We start from the raw sequence: 18,769 nt of genomic DNA, 5'->3' as shown, positions 1-18,769 counted from the left end.
GCCCTGAGGGATCCGAGGCCTCCCAGGATCTGCTGGCTGAGAAGGGCCAGGCAGGGAGCAGCCTTTCCCTTCTCACGAACATCACTCTTCCCTTCTCACGAGCATCACCGTGTGGCCGCCGTGCCACGGGGAGCCACACACTCATCCCGACACTGCTCCAGCACTGCCAGAGCCTTGAATACTAATTTACTGCAAAACAAACAGCCTGAGCTGCTCTTTTATTAACATTAAGGGAACCAAAGGGGAAGGTGCTCCTTCAGCACCCAACCCGCAGCAGTTCAGCCCAGTTCAGCAGGGAACTTCTGCCTGTTGTCCTCCTGCCTGTGCCTCTGCAGCAACTGCCTCTTGCCCTCGAACAGCACAATGGCAGCAGCAATAGCAGCATTCAAGCTGTCCACACCTGGCACCACGGGAATGACCAGTCTCTTCCCCCCGGTGCTGGCTGCGAGGTGAAGTGCATCCACACTCAGACCGTGGGTCTCCCCACCGATCACCACGGCCACTGGAGTCCGTGCCCAGTCCTCGTAGTAACACTGTGTGGCCAGCTCTGGGATACCTGCTGCTCCCTCCTCATCCTCGTGCTCAGGAGCAGCGTTGGGTCTGGATTTCACAGGAGCTTTCGGGTTGCCTGGAGCAGAGCCGGCCCCACCAGCCTCTCTTAGCACAGATGTGGTCTTGGCCCGAGCGCCTGGGTCTTTGTTGTCGGCCACGCAGACCTGGACACCGGCAGGGAGGTTGCTGGGAACAGATTCCCAGTCCAGGTTGGCAATGATGGGCAGACGGAAATGAGCCCCCATGCCTGCCCGGAGCACCTTTGGCTCCCATGGATCCACACAGCCTGAGAAGGAAAGGAGAAAAACGGTGACAGTGCAGGGACTCTCACAAAGATGGGATTCAGCAGCTGCTGCTTCCTGCAGCCAATCACATCTGTGCCAGGCACTCCTTACAAACCCTTGGGAACATCTTCAAGGACCTCATTCCCTTCCTTACCCCCACATTACTCAAGGCCAAACTTTCTCTCACCTTTGGTGACCAGCACTTTCTCACAGCCTGCTCCTGCTGCAGATCTCAGAATAGTGCCCAGGTTTCCCGGATCTCGGATGTTGTCACAGATGAGGAGCAGTGGCAAAGAGCTGGTGAGCTGAGCAGCAGGGTAAGTCATCTTGGCACAGTCAGGCTTGGCAAAGATGCCTGAGGACACAAAGTGTGACACGTTTCTGACTGACCCACCCCATGGAGAGGGCTGGCTCTGAGTTAGTTGGCCCAAATCTCTCTGGAGGAAACGTTAGGAAAACTACCACCTCAAAGATGTTTGAGAAGAGTTTGTCACTTTACAAGGAAAGTATTTTCCAGCAGGGCTGAAGCATCATGTTAAGAAAAATGAGCGTTAGTACCTCTGGGAGCCACATTCAGTTACCACAACAGGCCAAATAAAATGGAATTCTCCCAAATACACGACTCTTGACACACCATCAGAATGTCTAGGGAAAGGTTATAGAGAGTCATTATCCTGAGTATGACACATTTCCCTTGAAGCAGCATTGTGACTGTTCCCAAGGCAACTTACCTAGAAGCCCCTGAGGAGTTACAAGGTCAGACCAGATCTTAATGTCTTCAAATTTCACCTTAACCAAGCTGGCTCGTTTTATCTGTGCCTCAGGCAGCTCCTTCAGGTGTCCCACAGTGCTGAAGAAAAGTGTCTGTGGCACAGCTCCTGCCTCCAGTGCATCCTTGATCAGCCTGAGACCTTCCAGCAGAACCTTCCCATGATTATCCCGAAACTTCTTGGACTTGGCAATAGTCACCACTTTTCTGTGGAGAAGTTAATCAGAGAGAATGGCTGTGACACTGACAACTCCTCCAGTCTGACCTTTACCAGCCCCCAACAGCTTCACTGGGAAGTCACAGAGATGATCAGAGGGATGGAGAACCTCTCCCAGGAGGAAAGGCTGAGAGTTGGGACTGTTCAGCCTGGAGAAGGCCCCAGGGTGACCTCAGGGCATCTTTCAGTACCTGAAGGGGCTCCAAGAGAGCTGGAGAGGGACTTTAACAAAGGGCCTGGAATGACAGGACAAGGGGGAATGTCTTCCCACTGCCCGAGGGCAGAGTTAGGTGGGATATCGGGAAGGAATCCTTCCCTGTGAGGGTGGGCAGGCCCTGGCACAGGTGCCCAGAGAAGCTGTGGCTGCCCCATCCCTGGGAGTGTCCAAGGCCAGGCTGGACAGAGCTTGCAGCAACCTGGGCTGGTGGGAGGTGTCCCTGCCCATGGCAGGGGGTGGAACGAGATGTTCTCAAAGCTCCCAACCCAAACCACTCTGAGACCCCCAGGTCCCTTCAGGCCGTGGGTGTCAGATGACCCCAGCACCCCCACGGCTGGGAACGCCCTCCCACCCCGCAGACACGGCCCCGGGCCGGTCCCGGCTCTCACCCCAGCCTGCGGTCCCCGGGCGCCGCCTTCTCGTACCACAGCCCGGGCCCGGCCGCGCTCCGCTCCACCGCGGGCTGCGGGGGCCGCTCGCGGGGCGGGTCCGGCCGTGCCTCGGCGGGCTCGGGCCGCTCCTTCTTTGGCGGCAGCACCCGCACGGGGCTCCTCCGGAGCGCCCGCACCCCGCGGCGCCCCAACCGCGGCAGCGCCGGCAGCAGCGCCCGGCACATGAGCGGCCCCAGCGCCGCCATCGCCGCCGCCGCCGTGACGTCACTGCCGGCGCGGGCACGCGCGCACACGTGACGTCACGGGCCGCCATGGCCGCCCGCAGAGCGCTGCACTTCGTGTTCAAAGTGGGCGACAGGCCCCGCACGGCGCGGTTCTACCGAGAGCTGCTGGGCATGAGCGTGAGCGCCGGGCAGGGACGGCAGGGAGCGAGCGGGGTCCGGGGGATGCGGGACAGCGCCGGGGCTGCGGCCCTGCGAGCCTCCGAGGGAGGGGGAAGGGGACCAGGAAGGGGAAACGGGGACAGAAAGGGGGAAAAGGATGGGAAGGGGAAATGGGGACAGAAAGGGGGAAAAGGATGGGAAGGGGGAAAGGGGACAGAAAGGGAGAGAAGGATGGGAAGGGGAAAGGGGACAGGAAAGGGGAAACGAGGACAGGAAAAGGGTTGGGGAAGGGAAAACGGGGACAGAAAAAGGGAAAAGGGGACTGGGAAGGGGGAAAAGGGGAGGGGAAAAGGTGACAGAAAAAGGGAAAAGGGATGGGGAAAGAGGAAAGGGGAAATGGGGACAGAAAACGGCAAAAGGGAACGGGGAATGGGAAAAGGGGACGGGAAAGGGGAGAAGGACAAGAAAGAGGAAAAGGGGATGAGAGAGGGGAAGAGGGGATGGAAAAGGGGAAAAGGGATGGGGAGGGAATAGGGCCCACGTCCTCCCCACACTGACCCCTGTCTCGCCCAGCTCAGCTGGTCTAGTGGAAGGTGTCCCTGCTCACCTCAGGGGGATTGGAAGGGGATGATCTCCCAGGTCCCCTTCCCACCCAAAGTGTTCTGTGGTCCTGCAGGTGCTGAGGCACGAGGAGTTCGAGGAGGGCTGCAAGGCCAGCTGCAATGGGTGAGTGCCCTCTCCTGTCCCATGATCCCATAAAACACCTGCCTGCCATGACCAGCCATGTACCAACCCTGCACTGTTATTTCATTGGGAAGCAGGTGTTGGGTTGTTGTGTTGGTTTTTTATTAAATTACTTCCTTTGGAACCAAAAGACCTAATTTTTGTGTAGGAGTGGTGCTTACATTGTACACAAATATTCCTGTGTTGCACCCATAGACTGATACTCAGCTTCATTAAATTATTTCTAAACTTACCAAGAATTGCTATCAATTACATTGATTATTTATAGGCATGGGGCTAATTAAGGTCTTGAGTTAAAAATCCCTCTTGGTAGTCCCAAAGGCTCTTGTAAAGACAAAAGAATGGAAGAAAGAAGGAATAAGAATGTATTTCTTTCTGAAATGAAAGACATCTTCCAGTCTGGTGCCCTTTCCTATTCAGCAATAAGGAAGTGCTGATGTAATTCCAGCTAATGAGCAGCCTGTGCTCTTAGACTGTGAGCTGTTAATGAGGTTGAATTGCTTTTGTCACAGGGTGATGAATGACAGCCCAGGGTCAAAACTGCCCGTTTTTTTACTCTAAAAACACTAATACTTGCTGTTCTTGATGGTTACTTGTAATGGTCATGATAATTAAATATGGATATTCCAGCCCTTATGATGGAAAATGGAGCAAAACGATGGTGGGCTACGGGCCAGAGGACAATCACTTTGTTGCAGAACTGACCTACAATTATGGCATTGGAGAGTATTGCCTGGGCAATGACTTTCTGGTAAGTACCACTCCCAGCAGCAAAATATTCTGATGATGAGCTTATTTACTTTAATGATTAAGAGTCTGTTTGCCATATAGGTTGTAGCAGCTGCTTTTTTTATGCTGTTTGGTGCCTTAAACATTTCATTCTTGCCTTTGTGATTGTCTCCGTGTTGGAAGAACAGAAACTAGAGCAGATTTTTGCTCATGTGTGGTCCAGGAAACACTTCCTTGAGCTCTGCCTCTGCTGTGTGTTGTGGGACAGCTGGTGTTTGCTGCCAGATCAGTTTGGAATGGTTTCCTGTAGGAAAACACATTTATTGTTACTTATTTTTTTGTGATTTACCTACTGACAGCAGATGGAGATCTCATGTTTCATCTGTGAAAACATGTGATGTCTTTGCATCCATCCCATGAGTTTTGAGTGTCTGTTCTGTCCTCACCAGGGCATCACACTTGTGTCCAGCCAGGCTGTGAGCAATGCCAAGAAGATGGGGTGGCCCCTCAAAGAAGTCACAACTGGAGTCTTCGAAGCTGAAGCCCCAGGAGGATACAAATTCTACTTGGAAGACAAGGAGAAGATCAAGCAAGGTGAAACATTTACCCTCACTCTTACTGGTGTTCAGGAGACATTTACCAGTGGGATATCAGAATGGGCTGTGTTTGCCTCTTTGGCACTTTATGAAACAGAGCAGGTTTTTGTTAATTTTTTTGTTCCTTCTCATGAAGGTAAAACTGTGTATTTAAAACCACCATGTATTTGTAACTAATTCCCAATTATTGCAATCTTCAAGATCCCGTGCTGAAGGTTACCCTGGGAGTCTCAAATCTGCAGGAGTCTCTTAACTACTGGTCTGGTTTGCTTGGGATGAAAATATATGAGAAGGATGAGGAGAAACAAAGGGCTTTGCTGGGCTATGCAGATAACCAGGTCAGTCCTTGGGAAACTCATCATACAAACTTCTTGTTTCATGAGAACAGAATCTTAAAAGCAAAGAAGCTCTTAATTAAAGCAACTGTGTGCTTAATTCTGAGCATTTTAATTGATATTTATGTCCACTCAACAACATTTCTGAAAAAAAAAAGAAAACTGTGGTTTGCTCTGGTAATTCTGGTTGGTTGGGAAATGTGTGAATGGGGGATTTTGAAATAATCCACATCTTGAAGAAAAAGCTGGGCAGAGAACAGTGTCCCTACAAGTCAGGCTTGCCTTCTCCCTGTCCCAGTGTAAGCTGGAGCTGAGGGCTGTTGGAGGAGCAGTGGATCACGGGACAGCATTCGGACGGATCGCCTTCTCCTGTGCCAAGGAAGAGGTACCAGCCACATTTCCCTTTGCCCTTTCCTTACCCAGACCTGTGGAACTCAATTTCTAGTGTTAACAAAATATCTCAGATGTGAACAAAATAATAAGGAGCAGATTGTTTATTTTTCTTGCAGTCAGAATACAAGGTTCATTTCTGTTTGTTTTCTGTTTAAGTTGCCAAACATTGAAGCACTGATGAAAAAAGAGAATCAGAAAATTTTGACACCTCTGGTTAGCTTGGACACGCCTGGCAAAGCCACAGTGCAAGTGATTATTCTGGCAGATCCTGTGAGTAAGATTGGAAATAATTCAGTTTAAATTTATCTCTGCCATTTGTCTAAATGGCCTGTTCTTAAACTTGGTTTAGGATGGCCATGAAATCTGTTTTGTGGGAGATGAAGCCTTTAGAGACCTGTCCAAGGTGGATCCTAATGGTGACAAGCTGTTGGATGATGTAAGTAATGCTGCCTGCACGTTGAATTTCTTCCTGATTATAGATACCTGTAGAATCTAATTTTCATTCTGTGTTGAGTTTTTCTGAGAAGCAAATTGTCCAGGCTTGGTAAGGAAAATAAGTCAGTTTTTAAAGTTCAGTTAGTGCCCTATATGGAGTTTTCCAGCCTCACTCTCTGGGCTGCTGGGTGATGGTGTGTCCTGCTGGAAACATCAACACCACTTCGGTGTGAGTTACTGCAGAAAGAGATTTGAGCTGCAGTAGCATCAGTGCAGATGGACATCCCCTGGAGGCAGAGGGGCCCTGGGATGGAGTTCTGTGGGAAGGCTGTCCCCCACCTGTCCTGATTTGCTCATGTATCAACCAATCATTATTTATTTGCTGTGGCAGAGAACATTTGGTTTCAGTGTCTGTTTTCCTTACTAGTAGCAAAAAACTAATTTGTCCATCAGAATAGTTTTCCTCCTGCTCTGACCACATCCACACTTGTCTTTGTGCAGGCCATGGCTGCAGACAACAGTGACAAGTGGTTTGCTGAACATAAAATGAAGAAGATTTCTGCTTAGCTGGAGGAAAGGACTGGGCTGCTCCTTTGTGCCTTGGATTTCATCTGAGAAAATGCCAGTCAAGTGTAATGTGTTGAATTGCCCTCGCAGTCTGAGGGTACTGGAATGTTGGTTGGTTTGATTTAAGCTGATTCCTCTGCTGCTCTCTCCTTTCAAGCAAATGACATGTTCTCCTTCCAAAGAACCAGGCTGTGCAGAAAGGAGCAGGCTGAGCATGTGGCTTCAAGTCCAGGGACCATCAGTTTTTCAAGAAAACCTCACGTTTTTCTGTTGTTGTTCTACTTGAAAAAGAGATTGATAGATGCTTTGTAATATCTAATTTTCTAATTAATTTGCTGTCCTGGATTTGCAGCTCAGAGAAGAGATTTTCAGGTAGCTGTGGCTGTGGGGACTGCAGATACCCTGCTCCAGTGGCAAAATGTGGGGCTGTGTATGGAGAACTGGAGCAGTTCAGCTCTCAGAGTGCATCCCTGTTCATTGGGAACAAAGAAATGATCTTGCCAAATTGTGTGAATATTCTAGCCCTTATTTTCACTCCAAGATGTTTCCCCAGCTTTTGAGGTGAAATGTTTGCTTGAGAAGCCCGTGTTGTGTTTCTCACTGGGATCTTATTATTGATGTGGTGGTTTCCACCCCTTCCCAAGGAGCCCTCCACATTTTGGAGGGAGCTGGGGCTGTGCTTTGGGATGTGCAGCAGCACTGGGCTGTCTGCTGGGGTGCTGGGAGGCATCTTGAAATAAATGAATTATAGTTTTACAATAGCTTTTGATGAGAAATTGCCTTTGGGAGTAACAGTTCAGGGTTTATTCTGTTGAAATGAAGTCACACTGCTTTTGCTGGAGGAATAAGGGCTGGGAATACAGAGAGTCATTCCCAGCATTTTTCACACCTGGCTTGTCATTTTCTTGATGAAAACCTTGAATAAGTTTGACAGAGAAGAGCAGGCAGGATCAGCAGTGCTGGCAGTCACCCCAGCATGTCAGCACTTGTGGTCAGTATTCTGAGCTTAAACTGGAAAAATTCCTTGCTGTCATCTTGTTTGAGCTTTTTGTTCAAGTTTAATGATGGTTTGTGAATTGTGCATCCACCACGTCTAACATGTCACAGGTGAGCTGTGCCCTGAAACGAGTAAAAGTGGCTGGGGAGGGTGGTTTGGGTGCCCACCTGCTGTGCTGCCACATGGGGGGCTTCCTTCCCTGGTAATTGCACTGTTGGTATTGGGGCACAATAATAAATTATGTAATTATTGTTAAAATTATTAAAATATAAATATAATGCATTATAATACCGTAGACATAATTACATGCTATATATTATATAGCATATACTGCATTATAATACATAAAAGTACAGTGGAATGATGTAACTATAGATAAAAATAATTAATTAACCGCCCACCGCCGGGGCGCCAGGGGGCGCTGCGGACTGGGGTGTGACGTCAGAGCGGGTGCACGAGTGACGTCAGAGCGCGCCGCCACCATGGAGCCGGGTGAGAGCGGGAGCGGGGAGTGGGATATGGGAACGGGACCGGGAGCGGGGAGCGGGATAGGGGAACAGGACCGGGAGCGGGATAGGGGAAGGGGAAAGGGGAACAGGACCGGGAGCGGGGAGTGGGATAGGGGAACAGGACCGGGAGCGGGGAGTGGGATAGGGGAACAGGACCGGGAGCGGGATAGGGGAAGGGGAAAGGGGAACAGGACCGGGAGCGGGATAGGGGAAGGGGAAAGGGGAACAGGACCGGGAGCGGGGAGTGGGATAGGGGAACAGGACCGGGAGCGGGAGCGGGATGGGGTGCGGGAAGTGGAATGGGGAACGGGGACCGGGCCCGGGGCCCGGGCCGGGCGGCAGTAACGGTGTGTCCCGCAGGGCCGTGGGCCGTGGGCGAGCACACGGCGATCCTGCACGGCGGGTTCCTGCTGGCCGCACGCCTGATCCAGCCGCGGCCGCTGCGGGAGCTGCGCAAGGCCGACTGGCCGCTGGCCGGAGTGCCCATCACCGACGCGCTGCGGGAGATCGGCGAGCGCTGCCCCTCGCCGCGGGAGCACGGCCTGTGGAAGAGGGAGGCCGTGGCCATCGTGTGGGCCAAGGCGCTGCTGCCCGCGCCCCCGGCCGCCTCGCTGGAGTGGGGCTGGAGGGACGACGGCTTCTTCTCCGTGGGCGCGATGCTCCCCGACGTGAACCACACCGCGCTCTTCGAGCTGGTCAAGGTGCTCGGCGTGCCCCGGGTCTTTGTGGAGCTGCTGCTGGCGCTGCCCCCGGAGCTGTGCCGGGCCCAGCTGGAGCGCTTGGTGGAGTATGTGGCCAGTGAGACGTCCCCGTCGGACATCAGGCTCTTCCTGGATGTGTGGTGGGAGGTGATGAAGCACAAGGAGGGACAGGAGGACACGACAGTCTCTGCATTCAGCACACTTGTATGTCAGCACGGCTGTGAGTCCTCGCTGGACGATGGTCTGCAGCCCCCAAAGAGGTTCAAGGGTGACCCTGTGACTATCCCCCTTACTGCCCCTGGCCTGTTCATGGTCCTCATGGAGGGGTTAAGGCAGATCCACGGGAGCATCGCCCAGCCCCGCATGAAGTGCTATGCCTTGGCCAACCTGGCTGAGCTGCTCTCTGTGTTCACTGAGCTGGAGCCAGTGAGCAGCCCCCTCCCCATCACAGAGTACCTGGACAAGGTCAGTGCCATGGTCAGCCTCTGGACCAGCGACAGTGACAGCCAGTACCACCAAGGTGGCCTGGATGAGAAGGTGAGGGAAGCAGAGAGAACCATGAGCCTTTTGTCTGTGACCAAACTCTCTCGTGAGGAGCTCTTTGTTGGCTTGGACATTCTCTGCAGCTTGTTATGTGCCTGGGGAGAGGAGCTGCAGGACACTCTGAGCAGCCCTGAGGAGCTCTGCTATGAGAGCTACCGGCTCCGGGACACTCTCACCACTCTTGGGAAGAACCTGGTTTGCTTCTCGGAGACCAGAGACCTGAGTGAGGATGAGGCACGTGTAGTGTTACAGGTGACACAGATCACCAAGGACTTTCTCAAGGAGATCAATGCCAGCCCAAAGAGTAAGGATTTGCCCACCAGCCTTGTGTCTTCAGTTGCCATGGCAATCATTGCACAAAAGCTGGACCGGCATGTGGACATGTGCTCTGTTTTTGCATCTGAAAAGACCTGGGCCTTTTCAAAGGCCTGGCTTGACTGTCTTGTGCAAAACAAAGCTCTCTTCCAGACACCAGAGCTGGTTTTAAAATTGCTGGAGACACTGGTGAGCCTTGCTATGTCCCACCAAGAAAGGGAGGCCCAGGAACTGCAGATGCAAGTGACTAAAGCCATTGTGGAGTGTTACAGTGAGCTGCCATTAGCTGACAAAAACAAAGTGATCTCAGGTGTCCTGGCATCCTGGGGTGGATCAGGGCTGTCCCTGAACTTGCAGGTTGTCAGGGAGGGGTTCCAGGAGGATCTGAATGTGACTTTCAACCAAATCACAAAGAGTGTGTCTGATGAAGGCCTGACCAGGGCTGTGGCATCTGTGGCCAGGCTCACACTGCTGTGCCCTGAGGCCACTGTGAGGCAGGTTTGTCATCTTGCTGTCGTCAACCTAGGAGCACACCAGTTCCTTGCACAAATCCTCTGCTCTTTCCCAGCACTGAGCTTCTTGGAGACCCATGAGGATCTGGGCAGGCCACACAGCCTGGTGGTGAGGTGTCTGGAGGAGGCAGTATGGGGGAAGCTTTCCACTGTAAGGGAAGAGGAGCAGTTCCTTCAGTTCCTGGCCTTTCTCATGCAGCCAGATTCAGCCACCCCACTTGTGTCACGTGCAGAGGTGACCAAAGCTTTTGTTCTTCCCTATTTGAAGTCAGACTCTCCTCAGGTTGATCTGAGCCTGCAGATCCTCAGTAAGGTTTTAGGAATACAGTCCTGTTCAGAAGAGCACTGGATCAAATCCTGCCACCCATTCCCACTTCTCCTCTGCCTCTGCAAACTTCTAGATGGTTACACCAGGTACTGGCATCAGCCTGGGGAGCAGGTCTTCCCTTCACTGGAGACCAAAGACCTGATTCTGAACATCCTCTGCCAGCTCTGTGAGATGGTGGGACCAGAAATCACCCCCTCCCCAGAGCTGTGGGTGCAGTCACTGGCTTGGCTTCACAGGAAGGTGGCGTCACTGGACTGGACTGTTGGGCTCCGGCTGAAGAAGCTTTATGGAGACCACTTCAAGAATGAGGTCCCGGCGACGCTGTTTGAGATCTGCACACTTCCTGAGGATGAGTGGACATCCCAGTCTTTGCCAGCCTATGGACCGGGCAGCGGGCTCCTGGCATGGATGGAGTGCTGCTGCGTGTCCCCAGCCCTCAGAGACACGATGCTGACGCTCCTCACCGTCAACGTGGATAACCCTGAAGAAGTGAATCTCTTCAGCAAAGGGTTCCTGGTGGCCCTCATACAGGTGCTCCCTTGGTGCAGCCACAGCGAGTGGAAGAGGCTCGTGCACGTGGTGGAAATCCTGCTGCAGAGGCAAGTCCTACACGTGCCGTACACACTGGAGTATGTGCAGTACATGCCCCTGCTCAACCTCCGCCCTTTTGCCTGCTACCTCCAGCTCTCTGTGCTCTTCCTGAGAGGCTTCCAGCTCCTCTGCAGCTCCAGCTGTTCCACCTGGCTGCCGCCAGAGGCTTGGCTCCACGTGGTCCAGCTGTACTGCAGCAGCCTGACAGACCTGCTGACCTCCATCAAGAGCACTGCAGGACCCTCCTTGCACCCCTCAGAGGACGGGACCTCCACGCAGGAGGTGTCCTTCGTCTGCATCCAGATGTTCTGCCACCTGCTGCACATTGCTGCCATGCTGCCGGGCGAGGGCTGTGGTGAGCCCCTGGTGGTGGTGGCACTGGAGATCCTCTCGCAGTACGAGACGTTCAGCAACGCCGACACGTCCCCCAGCAACACCCTGCGCAGAGCCAACGAGAGGCACTTCCTGGAGGCCATCACAGACAACGTGGGGGACAAGGCGCTGCGCAGCCCCCTCCTGCAGAAGCTCAGCAAGCTGGGAGCACACTCGGCTGAGGACCCACATCAAGGAGCTGGAGAGGGTGACAGAAGAGAGCACTGACCCTACTGCAGGGTACCCTTACCTGGATATTGTAAGATCTGTAATAAACCCTATTTTTCACTTTTGTTTCCCCCCTGCTGTGTTTTTTCCTGGCCAGCCCAATCAGTGAAGGGGCCATATAAAGATGGGGAGGAGGAAGAACTTCAGTTTTCTGTGGGAGTAACTGTGGACACAGCTGTTCCTGAGCTGAGCTGCCAGTTCCGTGGCTCCAGCCTTGCCTGCTGGCAGTCTGGATTTACACAGAGAACCCAGTAGCCGCTGGCATCAGGAAAATTGCTTCCTTCCAGCTTCTTTGCCACCAGCCCTCTCCTAGGAGGATTGCTGGGTTCACCACGTGCTGCCAGAGGCTGGGAAGCAAGTTGGAGGTTGGGAAGCGAGTTGGGTGAGTTCAGGACAGGCAGGAACCTTTAGAAATATGCGTGTGTTGCTCCTGCCCGGAGGTGGGGGTGCAGCAGTAGCCCTGTGTGTAACACCCCAACCCAGAAATGAATGGCACGTGGGAGAGTCAGCCAGTGGTGTGACTCAGAAAGGAAATCTTTATTAGTCTCCTGACAGTAAATAGGGCAGTGTTAGTGCAAACTGAGATGCCTCATTGGCTGGGCTTTTTTCGTCCTTACATAAGGCACGTTATTTGCAATGAAAACAGTGAGATACAAACATCTGTAATGAGTTGCAAGCGGTTTATAACATCAGCTGGTCTCGGTGGTTAATCTGACAGCGGCGTTTCCGCAACAACTGGCCCCACGTTGGAAGAGGCCCTCTTTTTTCACTCAATCCAGAACAACAGCTATGGCTGGGATGAGATCCAGCACCTAAAAGATCCAGGTCTTCCAGAGCTTGGCTGCTGGTTTCAGACAGAACAAAAGGCACAGGGTGGTCACAGGTCTCCCAGGCACGGGGACTACTGGGGCCGTGCCAGGGCCCTGCTGAGGCCATGCTGGTGCAGTTCCCTGCCCTGGAGCAGGCACAGGAGGCTGTGGGGAGGAGGTGGCTGCCCTGGCTTGTGCTGGTGGCTGCAGGGAATGAAATGAACTGCACTGAACCACTGTGGTCTGATTGCACACACCCACAGGGCTCGTGAATGCTGGGGCACAGGATGAGCTGGGGAGCCTGTACCCATTTTGCTGCTACTGAAGCTGGAAATGGGCTGAACTGCTGAAGGAAGACCAGCTCAGTGCCCTGCTCTGAGGTTGCTGGTTCCTTCTGCACTGCCCTAGTTTTGTTCCTGTTCCTTGTGGGGGAGTCAGATGATGCTGGAGGAATGGACTATACAACTGGAGCTTGGGCTGTTCCACAGGTGCTGCCAGGGCGTGGTGGTGCCAGCTGGAGGGCAGAGCAAGGCACCGTGTGCCAGATGGTTTTAAATACCTTCTCAGAGAATTCGAGGCAGATAAAAGCAGCTGGGGTTAGGGAGGGAGGTGAAATTTGCATCCTCTGCCAACAAAGGGCTCTGCATAGTGCCATGTTGTATTGGTGAGATGAGGACTTGGCAGGTTCCCATCCCCATCCTGCCCTTCAGCTATGGGCACCCTGCCCTGCCAGAGTTGCTCTGAGGCAGTGTAACCATTCCCCTGTCCTGCCATGAGCTTCTTCCCTCCAGCCCTGCCGGGAACACTGGAGCCCTCTGGTTCCAGGACTGTCTGACAGACATCATACACTTGTAATGAAAAGCACCTTTGGGTTAAGTGGGGCTTTAAATGAGCTTGAGCCCAGCAGCAGGTTCACGTGGGAGGTCAGAAGCTGAACAGGGCTGTAGTGTGGAGGTGAAGTCAGTAAGGGTCAGGAACAGCTCTGCAGAACTGTGCTGCAGCTCCAGGCCTGGCTCTGCTCTTGGCTGGAGGTTGAGCAGAGCTAGAGCAGCGAGTTAGGGCTGCGGCAGGTCCTGCACACGGCTCCCCATCCCTGCTGCTGTGAGGGCTGGATGCTTCAGGATCTCCTCCTCTGCCTGCAGGCTCCTCCACAGCGCCGTGCCGGTGTCTGGTGTCAGCTCTGGAACACACCGCGGGGGGGTTGGAACAAACCCCTCTCGTGTAACCGTTAGTTCTGTGCTGCAGTGTTCAATCCCAGAAGGAATGTTGTGCTTCCCGTGTGGCTCCCACCCCGGCACCCGCGGGTGGGTGGACACAAAGGCGCTGGAGCGGTGTGGGAGGAAAGCCTTCCTAGCCCCGGCTGGTGCTGCCTGGCACGGCGGTGCAGACGTGAGGTGAGGCTGCTTCCAGCTGGAACAGCCCGGCGCTATCGCTGCTCCTGCTCCGATCCCCGCAGTGCCAATGGGAGAGCCGGGGGGGCTGAGCCTGTTCCAGAACCTGGCAGGGCTGACCCCGTTGCAGCCCCCGGCAGGGCTGACCCCGTTGCAGCCCCGGCTGGGCTGGCACGGCCCGCCGTTATCTGCTGCGGTCGGCGGGCGCGCGGCCGTAGAGACGGGCGGCTTTGCGGCAGATGAGCCTGAACCAATAGAGCTGGGGGGCGATGAGTGAGGCGTTGGCGATGTTGCAGTGCAGTGGGATGCGGAAAGGCACCAGGTAAACGGGGATCCCCACCTGCCTGGCATAGGCCGCGTACATGAAGGGGAAGAGGAGGATGCGGCAGAGGAAGAAGGTCACCAGGATGAGGATCCCGTTCACCTTGTGCAGGAGCGTGTCCTGCATTTTGAGCTGGGGAAGGAAGAAGGCCAGCATGGGGGTTAGCAGCAGCCCATTTCTCCTTGGGCACTGACTGTGCTGGGGCAGGGAGATGAGCATAGAATCATAGAATGGATTGGGTTGGAAAAGACCTCTGAGATCATCGAGTCCAACCCTTGGTCCAACTCCAGTCCCTTTACCAGATCATGGCACTCAGTGCCACGGCCAAGCTCAGCTGAAAAACCTCCAGGGATGGGGAATCCACCCCCTCTCTGGGCAGCCCATTCCAATGCCTGATTACTCTCTCTGGAAAGAATTTCTTTCTGATATCCCACTTAAATTTCCCCTGGCAGAGCTTGAGCCCGTGCCCCCTTGTCCTATTGCTGAGTGCCTGGGAGAAGAGACCAACCCTCACCTGGCTATAACTTTCCTTCAGGCAGGTTTGGAGGAGCTGGAGCAGGAAAATGGGGTGTGAAGGGATGGAGGAGGATAGGGAGAAGAGAAATGAGGGCAGAGGGCTGGGGTGGGAGTGAACATGGGACAGGGGAGGGACAGGCAAGAGAGGACAGCACCAGGCTCCAGTTCTGAGATGCCACTGGGCATGCTGCTTACTGGGGGAAAGGAAAGGGACACAGGGAGGAGGGCAGTACTGCAGGGGAGATTTGGGTTATAGCTGTGGGGCTGCCCCTCTCTGAGACCCCAAGCCCAGCTGTTGCATGAACAGGGGCTGATGAAGCCTGGGGCAGGGAAAGGGTACAAACTGCTGTGGGGTTCCCAGACCTGAGCTCTGTCCCTCCTCACCTACCTGCATGAGGATTTTGCCCAAGGATACGAAAGGCGTGCTCAGCTCTGCTGTGAAGATGCAGCCCACAAAGAAGTCTCCCAGCTCTCCCCTGAAGTGCTGTAAAGAAAGACAGCAGTGAGCATGGGGCTCTCCAGAGAGGTGTCCAGGAACCAACACCCAGCACCTCCAGGGCACCCTGGGCTCCTGCAGCAGCTGTGCCCAGCCCTTACCTGGGTGATGGGGGTGAGCACAATGAGGATGAAGAGGTGGTGGGTCACCATCAGCCGCTCCTGCAGGAGGAAGCTCCACACGCTGGCCAGCGAGTGCTTCTTCTCAGCAATTCCCTTTTCCTGGCTTTTGTGCCAGTGGCAGAGGTACATGACATAAATGTCATAAGTCATGTAGGGAACAAGGACCCAGACGTACTCCACAGCCAGCCAGTGCCTAGGGGAGGAGCAGCACACACAGAGGACTTGCAAGGGCTCCAAGCACCTCACAATGCTCTGGAAGGTGGAAGAGAGTCTTTAGGTCTGAAATGGCAGCAGCATGTTTTGAAGTTGATGGCAAACTGAAATGGGGCAAATTCTACCTTGATTTGGCTGAGCAGGTACAGACTGTCCCAGAGAAAAGGTACCTGGTATGTGCGGAGGACAACTTGGCACTGCCTCTGCTTCCCCCTGGGCTGTGCCAGGCACCAAGCTCAGCCTGGCCAAGCACAAACACAGCACTGGTGAGAAGCCTGATTAGCCCCACAGCCAAGTATTTGCTGCATGGGCCAGGGGCACAGCACTCCTCAGGATCCAGCACCAAACTGATGTCTCTGCAGCAGGTGATCTGCTCCCCTAAGCCTTGGGACCCTCAGAGCTGGTGCTTGAGGGGAGCAAAAAACTCTGCCCCTGGGTCCCTCCTGCCTGCCAAGCCATGTCAGGTGGCTGCCTAACCCAGGGAGGATTTGGAAAGCTTGTGGAGAACTCACAGTTAACTGTCGATGCCTGGTCTGGAGTTTAGAGAGTGAAGCGCAAAATATCCAATATAAGCAACAAACCCCCATCAGGCGTTTGTCAGTTGGGAAATAATTGCAGGCAGCTGCCTGTTCCCAAAGCATGTCGGAATCCCGGTTGCACAATCCGGGCAGCAGCAAGCCCTGCTCTGCAGGGACTCCAGCCTCCTTAAAAAGTCCTGGGTGAAATCACACTGATAAAAAAAGCCCAAACCACCCAATGCTGTTGCTTAAATAAATGTAGCTTGGGGCTCAGCTAGAACAGTTTTCGTTCTCCTGGCATCCCAAGAAAAATTTTGCTGCCTGCACTTCTGTCCCAGATAAGAAAGATGTCAGTGATGTAAAGCAGGGAGGGCAAGCGATTGTGTTTGCAAAACTTGCCCAGGGCTTTGGAGGGCAATTACAGCACTGGCAATATAACGATTGTCGGCCTCTGTAAATAAACTGGCAGTTTTACTGCAACCTTTGTGATGGTTCCTGGCGCACTGTCCTGCTGTCATTCTCCAAGGCCTTCCCTGCTGAGCACTGGGCTCTATTTCCTCCAGATTCAAAGAAAATCTAGGTCTCTGCCCACAAAGTGTTTGCACAGAGCCACTGGCCTTGAGAACACCCGGGCAAGCAGACAGCTCCGGGGGGAAGGAGTGCTGCTGGCAGCACCTTCCGTCTGTGTGGCTCTGGGATTCATCATCTGCCTTATCTGTACAGCAGAAATTTTACTGTAGAGCAAAAAGGTAACTCATAGACTGCCTGAGTTAAGCAGGACTGAGCAATCTGGATAGATCTCACTATCCAGAGCAAGGCAGGACACTTCACATCTCTGTATTAAAGAAAAGTCTGCAATGACCAAGGGGGCAGCCCTTCCTAAAAATCAGTGTGTGACAGTCAAATTCCAGCTCAGCATAATTATATTCTTGCCTCCTGCAATCTTCTCTGCTAGTCTGGATAATAGCTCTGTTTTTAAGTCTTCTGACCCAGATTGCGCTATCACTCCTCCTGAGAGCCACTTCTGGGCAGTTTATCTCTGAGGACAAGGCAATGAGATTTTCCTTCAGAGAAAACTCCATTCTGATTTTCTCATTTCTGGACTCCTCTAGAATCCCTTTGGCACACAGAAGGCGATGTACCTCTAAAATCAGTTCTTACTAGGTCTGCTTGACTCGGTAGCAATTTCAGCTTCCCGCAAGGAGACTCCCTACCCCTTTAGAACTGATGATGTCTATATTTTTTGCTCATATACAGCTTGTGTTGCAGCCTGTCCTCTGGAGGAGACTGTGCTGGCAGAGCAGCCCCGTCCGTGTCTGAGCACTTGGAACAAGCTGGTGCTGTTCAGGGGGGTGCACAGCCAGCACATTGCCCAACCCCTCACACGAGGTGGAGGAAAGAGGAACACAAAACTGGTTTTTCTCTCCCCTTTGTACATGCAAGCCTTTGGCATTAAACACTCCAGGCGGGAGCTGGCCAGGCATATCCTCCGTGCGTTCCCCGAGGGACAGCGGAGCTCTGGGGTGGGCACTGGGTGGGTTACCTGTCGTACACCACATTCTTGCAGCTAAAGACAACTGTGAGCCCTGACACTGTTGCCATCGTGGCTTGGACCGTTGACACCAGCCTGAAACAGAGAGGGGAAACAGTCACTCCAAATGGGACCCCAGAAGGGCCGAGGCACAGGACTGGCACCAGAAGAGCTGGTAGCACTTAGATGCCCACTCACAACTTCATCACAGCCAGGACACGGCAGGGGGGGCTGTGCCAGGCGCTGCCTCCCGGGGACACAGAGCAGGGGTTCTCACCAGGTGTCATCCCTTCCACCGCCGTGGGTCAGTGGTAATGCTGCCCGTTCCCCATGGGCAGAGTGAGCAACGCACTGGAGCATCCCTGCTCTGACAATGGGTACCACAGCTGGGGGGTACAGCCGGCCAGGGCTGCCTGTGCCTGGGGGGATGCCCACCCTCGGGAGCTGCCCATGCTCGGGGAATGCCCATCCTCTTGGAATGCCCACCTTCAGGGGCTGTCCACCCTCGGGGGCTGCTCTGGCCACCGGCCCCTGCTCCCCTTGGCAGGATCTGGGCTCGGCACAGCCGGGCTCCGGCCCTCAGAGCGTCGCGGGCTTGGGCATCCCCGGATGCGGGCTCTCGGTGCCCCTGGCCCGCCCGGATCGCCCCCGCTCCCGCTGCCGGTCCCGGTGGGTTGTTGGCCCGCGCCGCGTGTCGCCTCCCGCCGCCCCCGCCGTACCTGCCGCTGAGGAGGATGCGGTCCTTGAGGCTCCATCCCGGGGCGGCCCAGCGCAGCAACCGGATGCACAGGATGAAGAGCCCCGGGAAGAAGGCGGAGGCGAGGGCCAGCGTCCGCCACATGGGGACGGCTGTGCTGCCTCCCGCCGCCGCCGCTTGTCAATAGCCGGGCGGACGGCGGGAGGGCCCGGCTCGCCTCAGCTCCGCTCGGCTCGGCTCCGTTTATCTCAGCCCAGGTTGGCTTAGACCAACTCAGCCCAGCCCAGCCCAGCTCGGCCCAACTCGGCCCGGCTCGGCCCGGCCCAGCCCGGCCCAGCCCGGCCCGGCTCGGTCCGCTTCGGTACCGCCGGGACGCGCCCGCTGCGCCGGGCGGGAGGCCCCGCCCCTCGGAACAAACCACGCCCCCTCTGCCAGACCACACCCG

The 18,769-nt window shown here is 54.5% G+C and overlaps 4 protein-coding genes across 4 annotated transcripts; 2 read left to right on the top strand and 2 right to left on the bottom strand.

Annotated features, from left to right (window-relative positions):
* Positions 1-204: 204 nt before the first annotated feature.
* Positions 205-2,689, bottom strand: MRM3 (mitochondrial rRNA methyltransferase 3). The gene is made up of 4 exons (XM_071574916.1): positions 2,429-2,689; positions 1,568-1,812; positions 1,024-1,191; positions 205-838 (listed from the first exon to the last, which is right to left on the bottom strand). Exons 1-4 carry the CDS (start codon positions 2,674-2,676, stop codon positions 279-281), a joined length of 1,221 nt encoding a protein of 406 aa, XP_071431017.1. The 5' UTR covers positions 2,677-2,689; the 3' UTR covers positions 205-278.
* A 24-nt stretch (positions 2,690-2,713) lies between these two features.
* On the top strand, positions 2,714-7,374 carry GLOD4 (glyoxalase domain containing 4). Its single transcript, XM_071574917.1, has 9 exons — positions 2,714-2,832; positions 3,491-3,540; positions 4,189-4,309; positions 4,737-4,881; positions 5,085-5,221; positions 5,517-5,603; positions 5,768-5,881; positions 5,961-6,047; positions 6,548-7,374. Exons 1-9 carry the CDS (start codon positions 2,743-2,745, stop codon positions 6,611-6,613), a joined length of 897 nt encoding a protein of 298 aa, XP_071431018.1. The 5' UTR covers positions 2,714-2,742; the 3' UTR covers positions 6,614-7,374.
* A 99-nt stretch (positions 7,375-7,473) lies between these two features.
* GEMIN4 (gem nuclear organelle associated protein 4) lies at positions 7,474-11,754 on the top strand. Its single transcript, XM_071574915.1, has 2 exons — positions 7,474-8,102; positions 8,480-11,754. The coding sequence occupies exons 1-2, from the start codon at positions 8,093-8,095 to the stop codon at positions 11,707-11,709; spliced, it is 3,240 nt and encodes a 1,079-aa protein (XP_071431016.1). The 5' UTR covers positions 7,474-8,092; the 3' UTR covers positions 11,710-11,754.
* Positions 11,755-12,222: 468 nt separating this feature from the next.
* Positions 12,223-18,732, bottom strand: TLCD3A (TLC domain containing 3A). Its single transcript, XM_071575119.1, has 5 exons — positions 18,347-18,732; positions 17,640-17,723; positions 15,345-15,558; positions 15,136-15,231; positions 12,223-14,363 (listed from the first exon to the last, which is right to left on the bottom strand). The coding sequence occupies exons 1-5, from the start codon at positions 18,466-18,468 to the stop codon at positions 14,094-14,096; spliced, it is 786 nt and encodes a 261-aa protein (XP_071431220.1). The 5' UTR covers positions 18,469-18,732; the 3' UTR covers positions 12,223-14,093.
* Between the last annotated feature and the right edge of the window lie 37 nt (positions 18,733-18,769).

The sequence above is a fragment of the Pithys albifrons genome, chromosome 21 (genome assembly GCF_047495875.1).
Source record: "Pithys albifrons albifrons isolate INPA30051 chromosome 21, PitAlb_v1, whole genome shotgun sequence".
Taxonomy (NCBI): Eukaryota; Metazoa; Chordata; class Aves; order Passeriformes; family Thamnophilidae; genus Pithys; species Pithys albifrons.
This window is presented reverse-complemented; position numbering and strand designations above follow the sequence as displayed.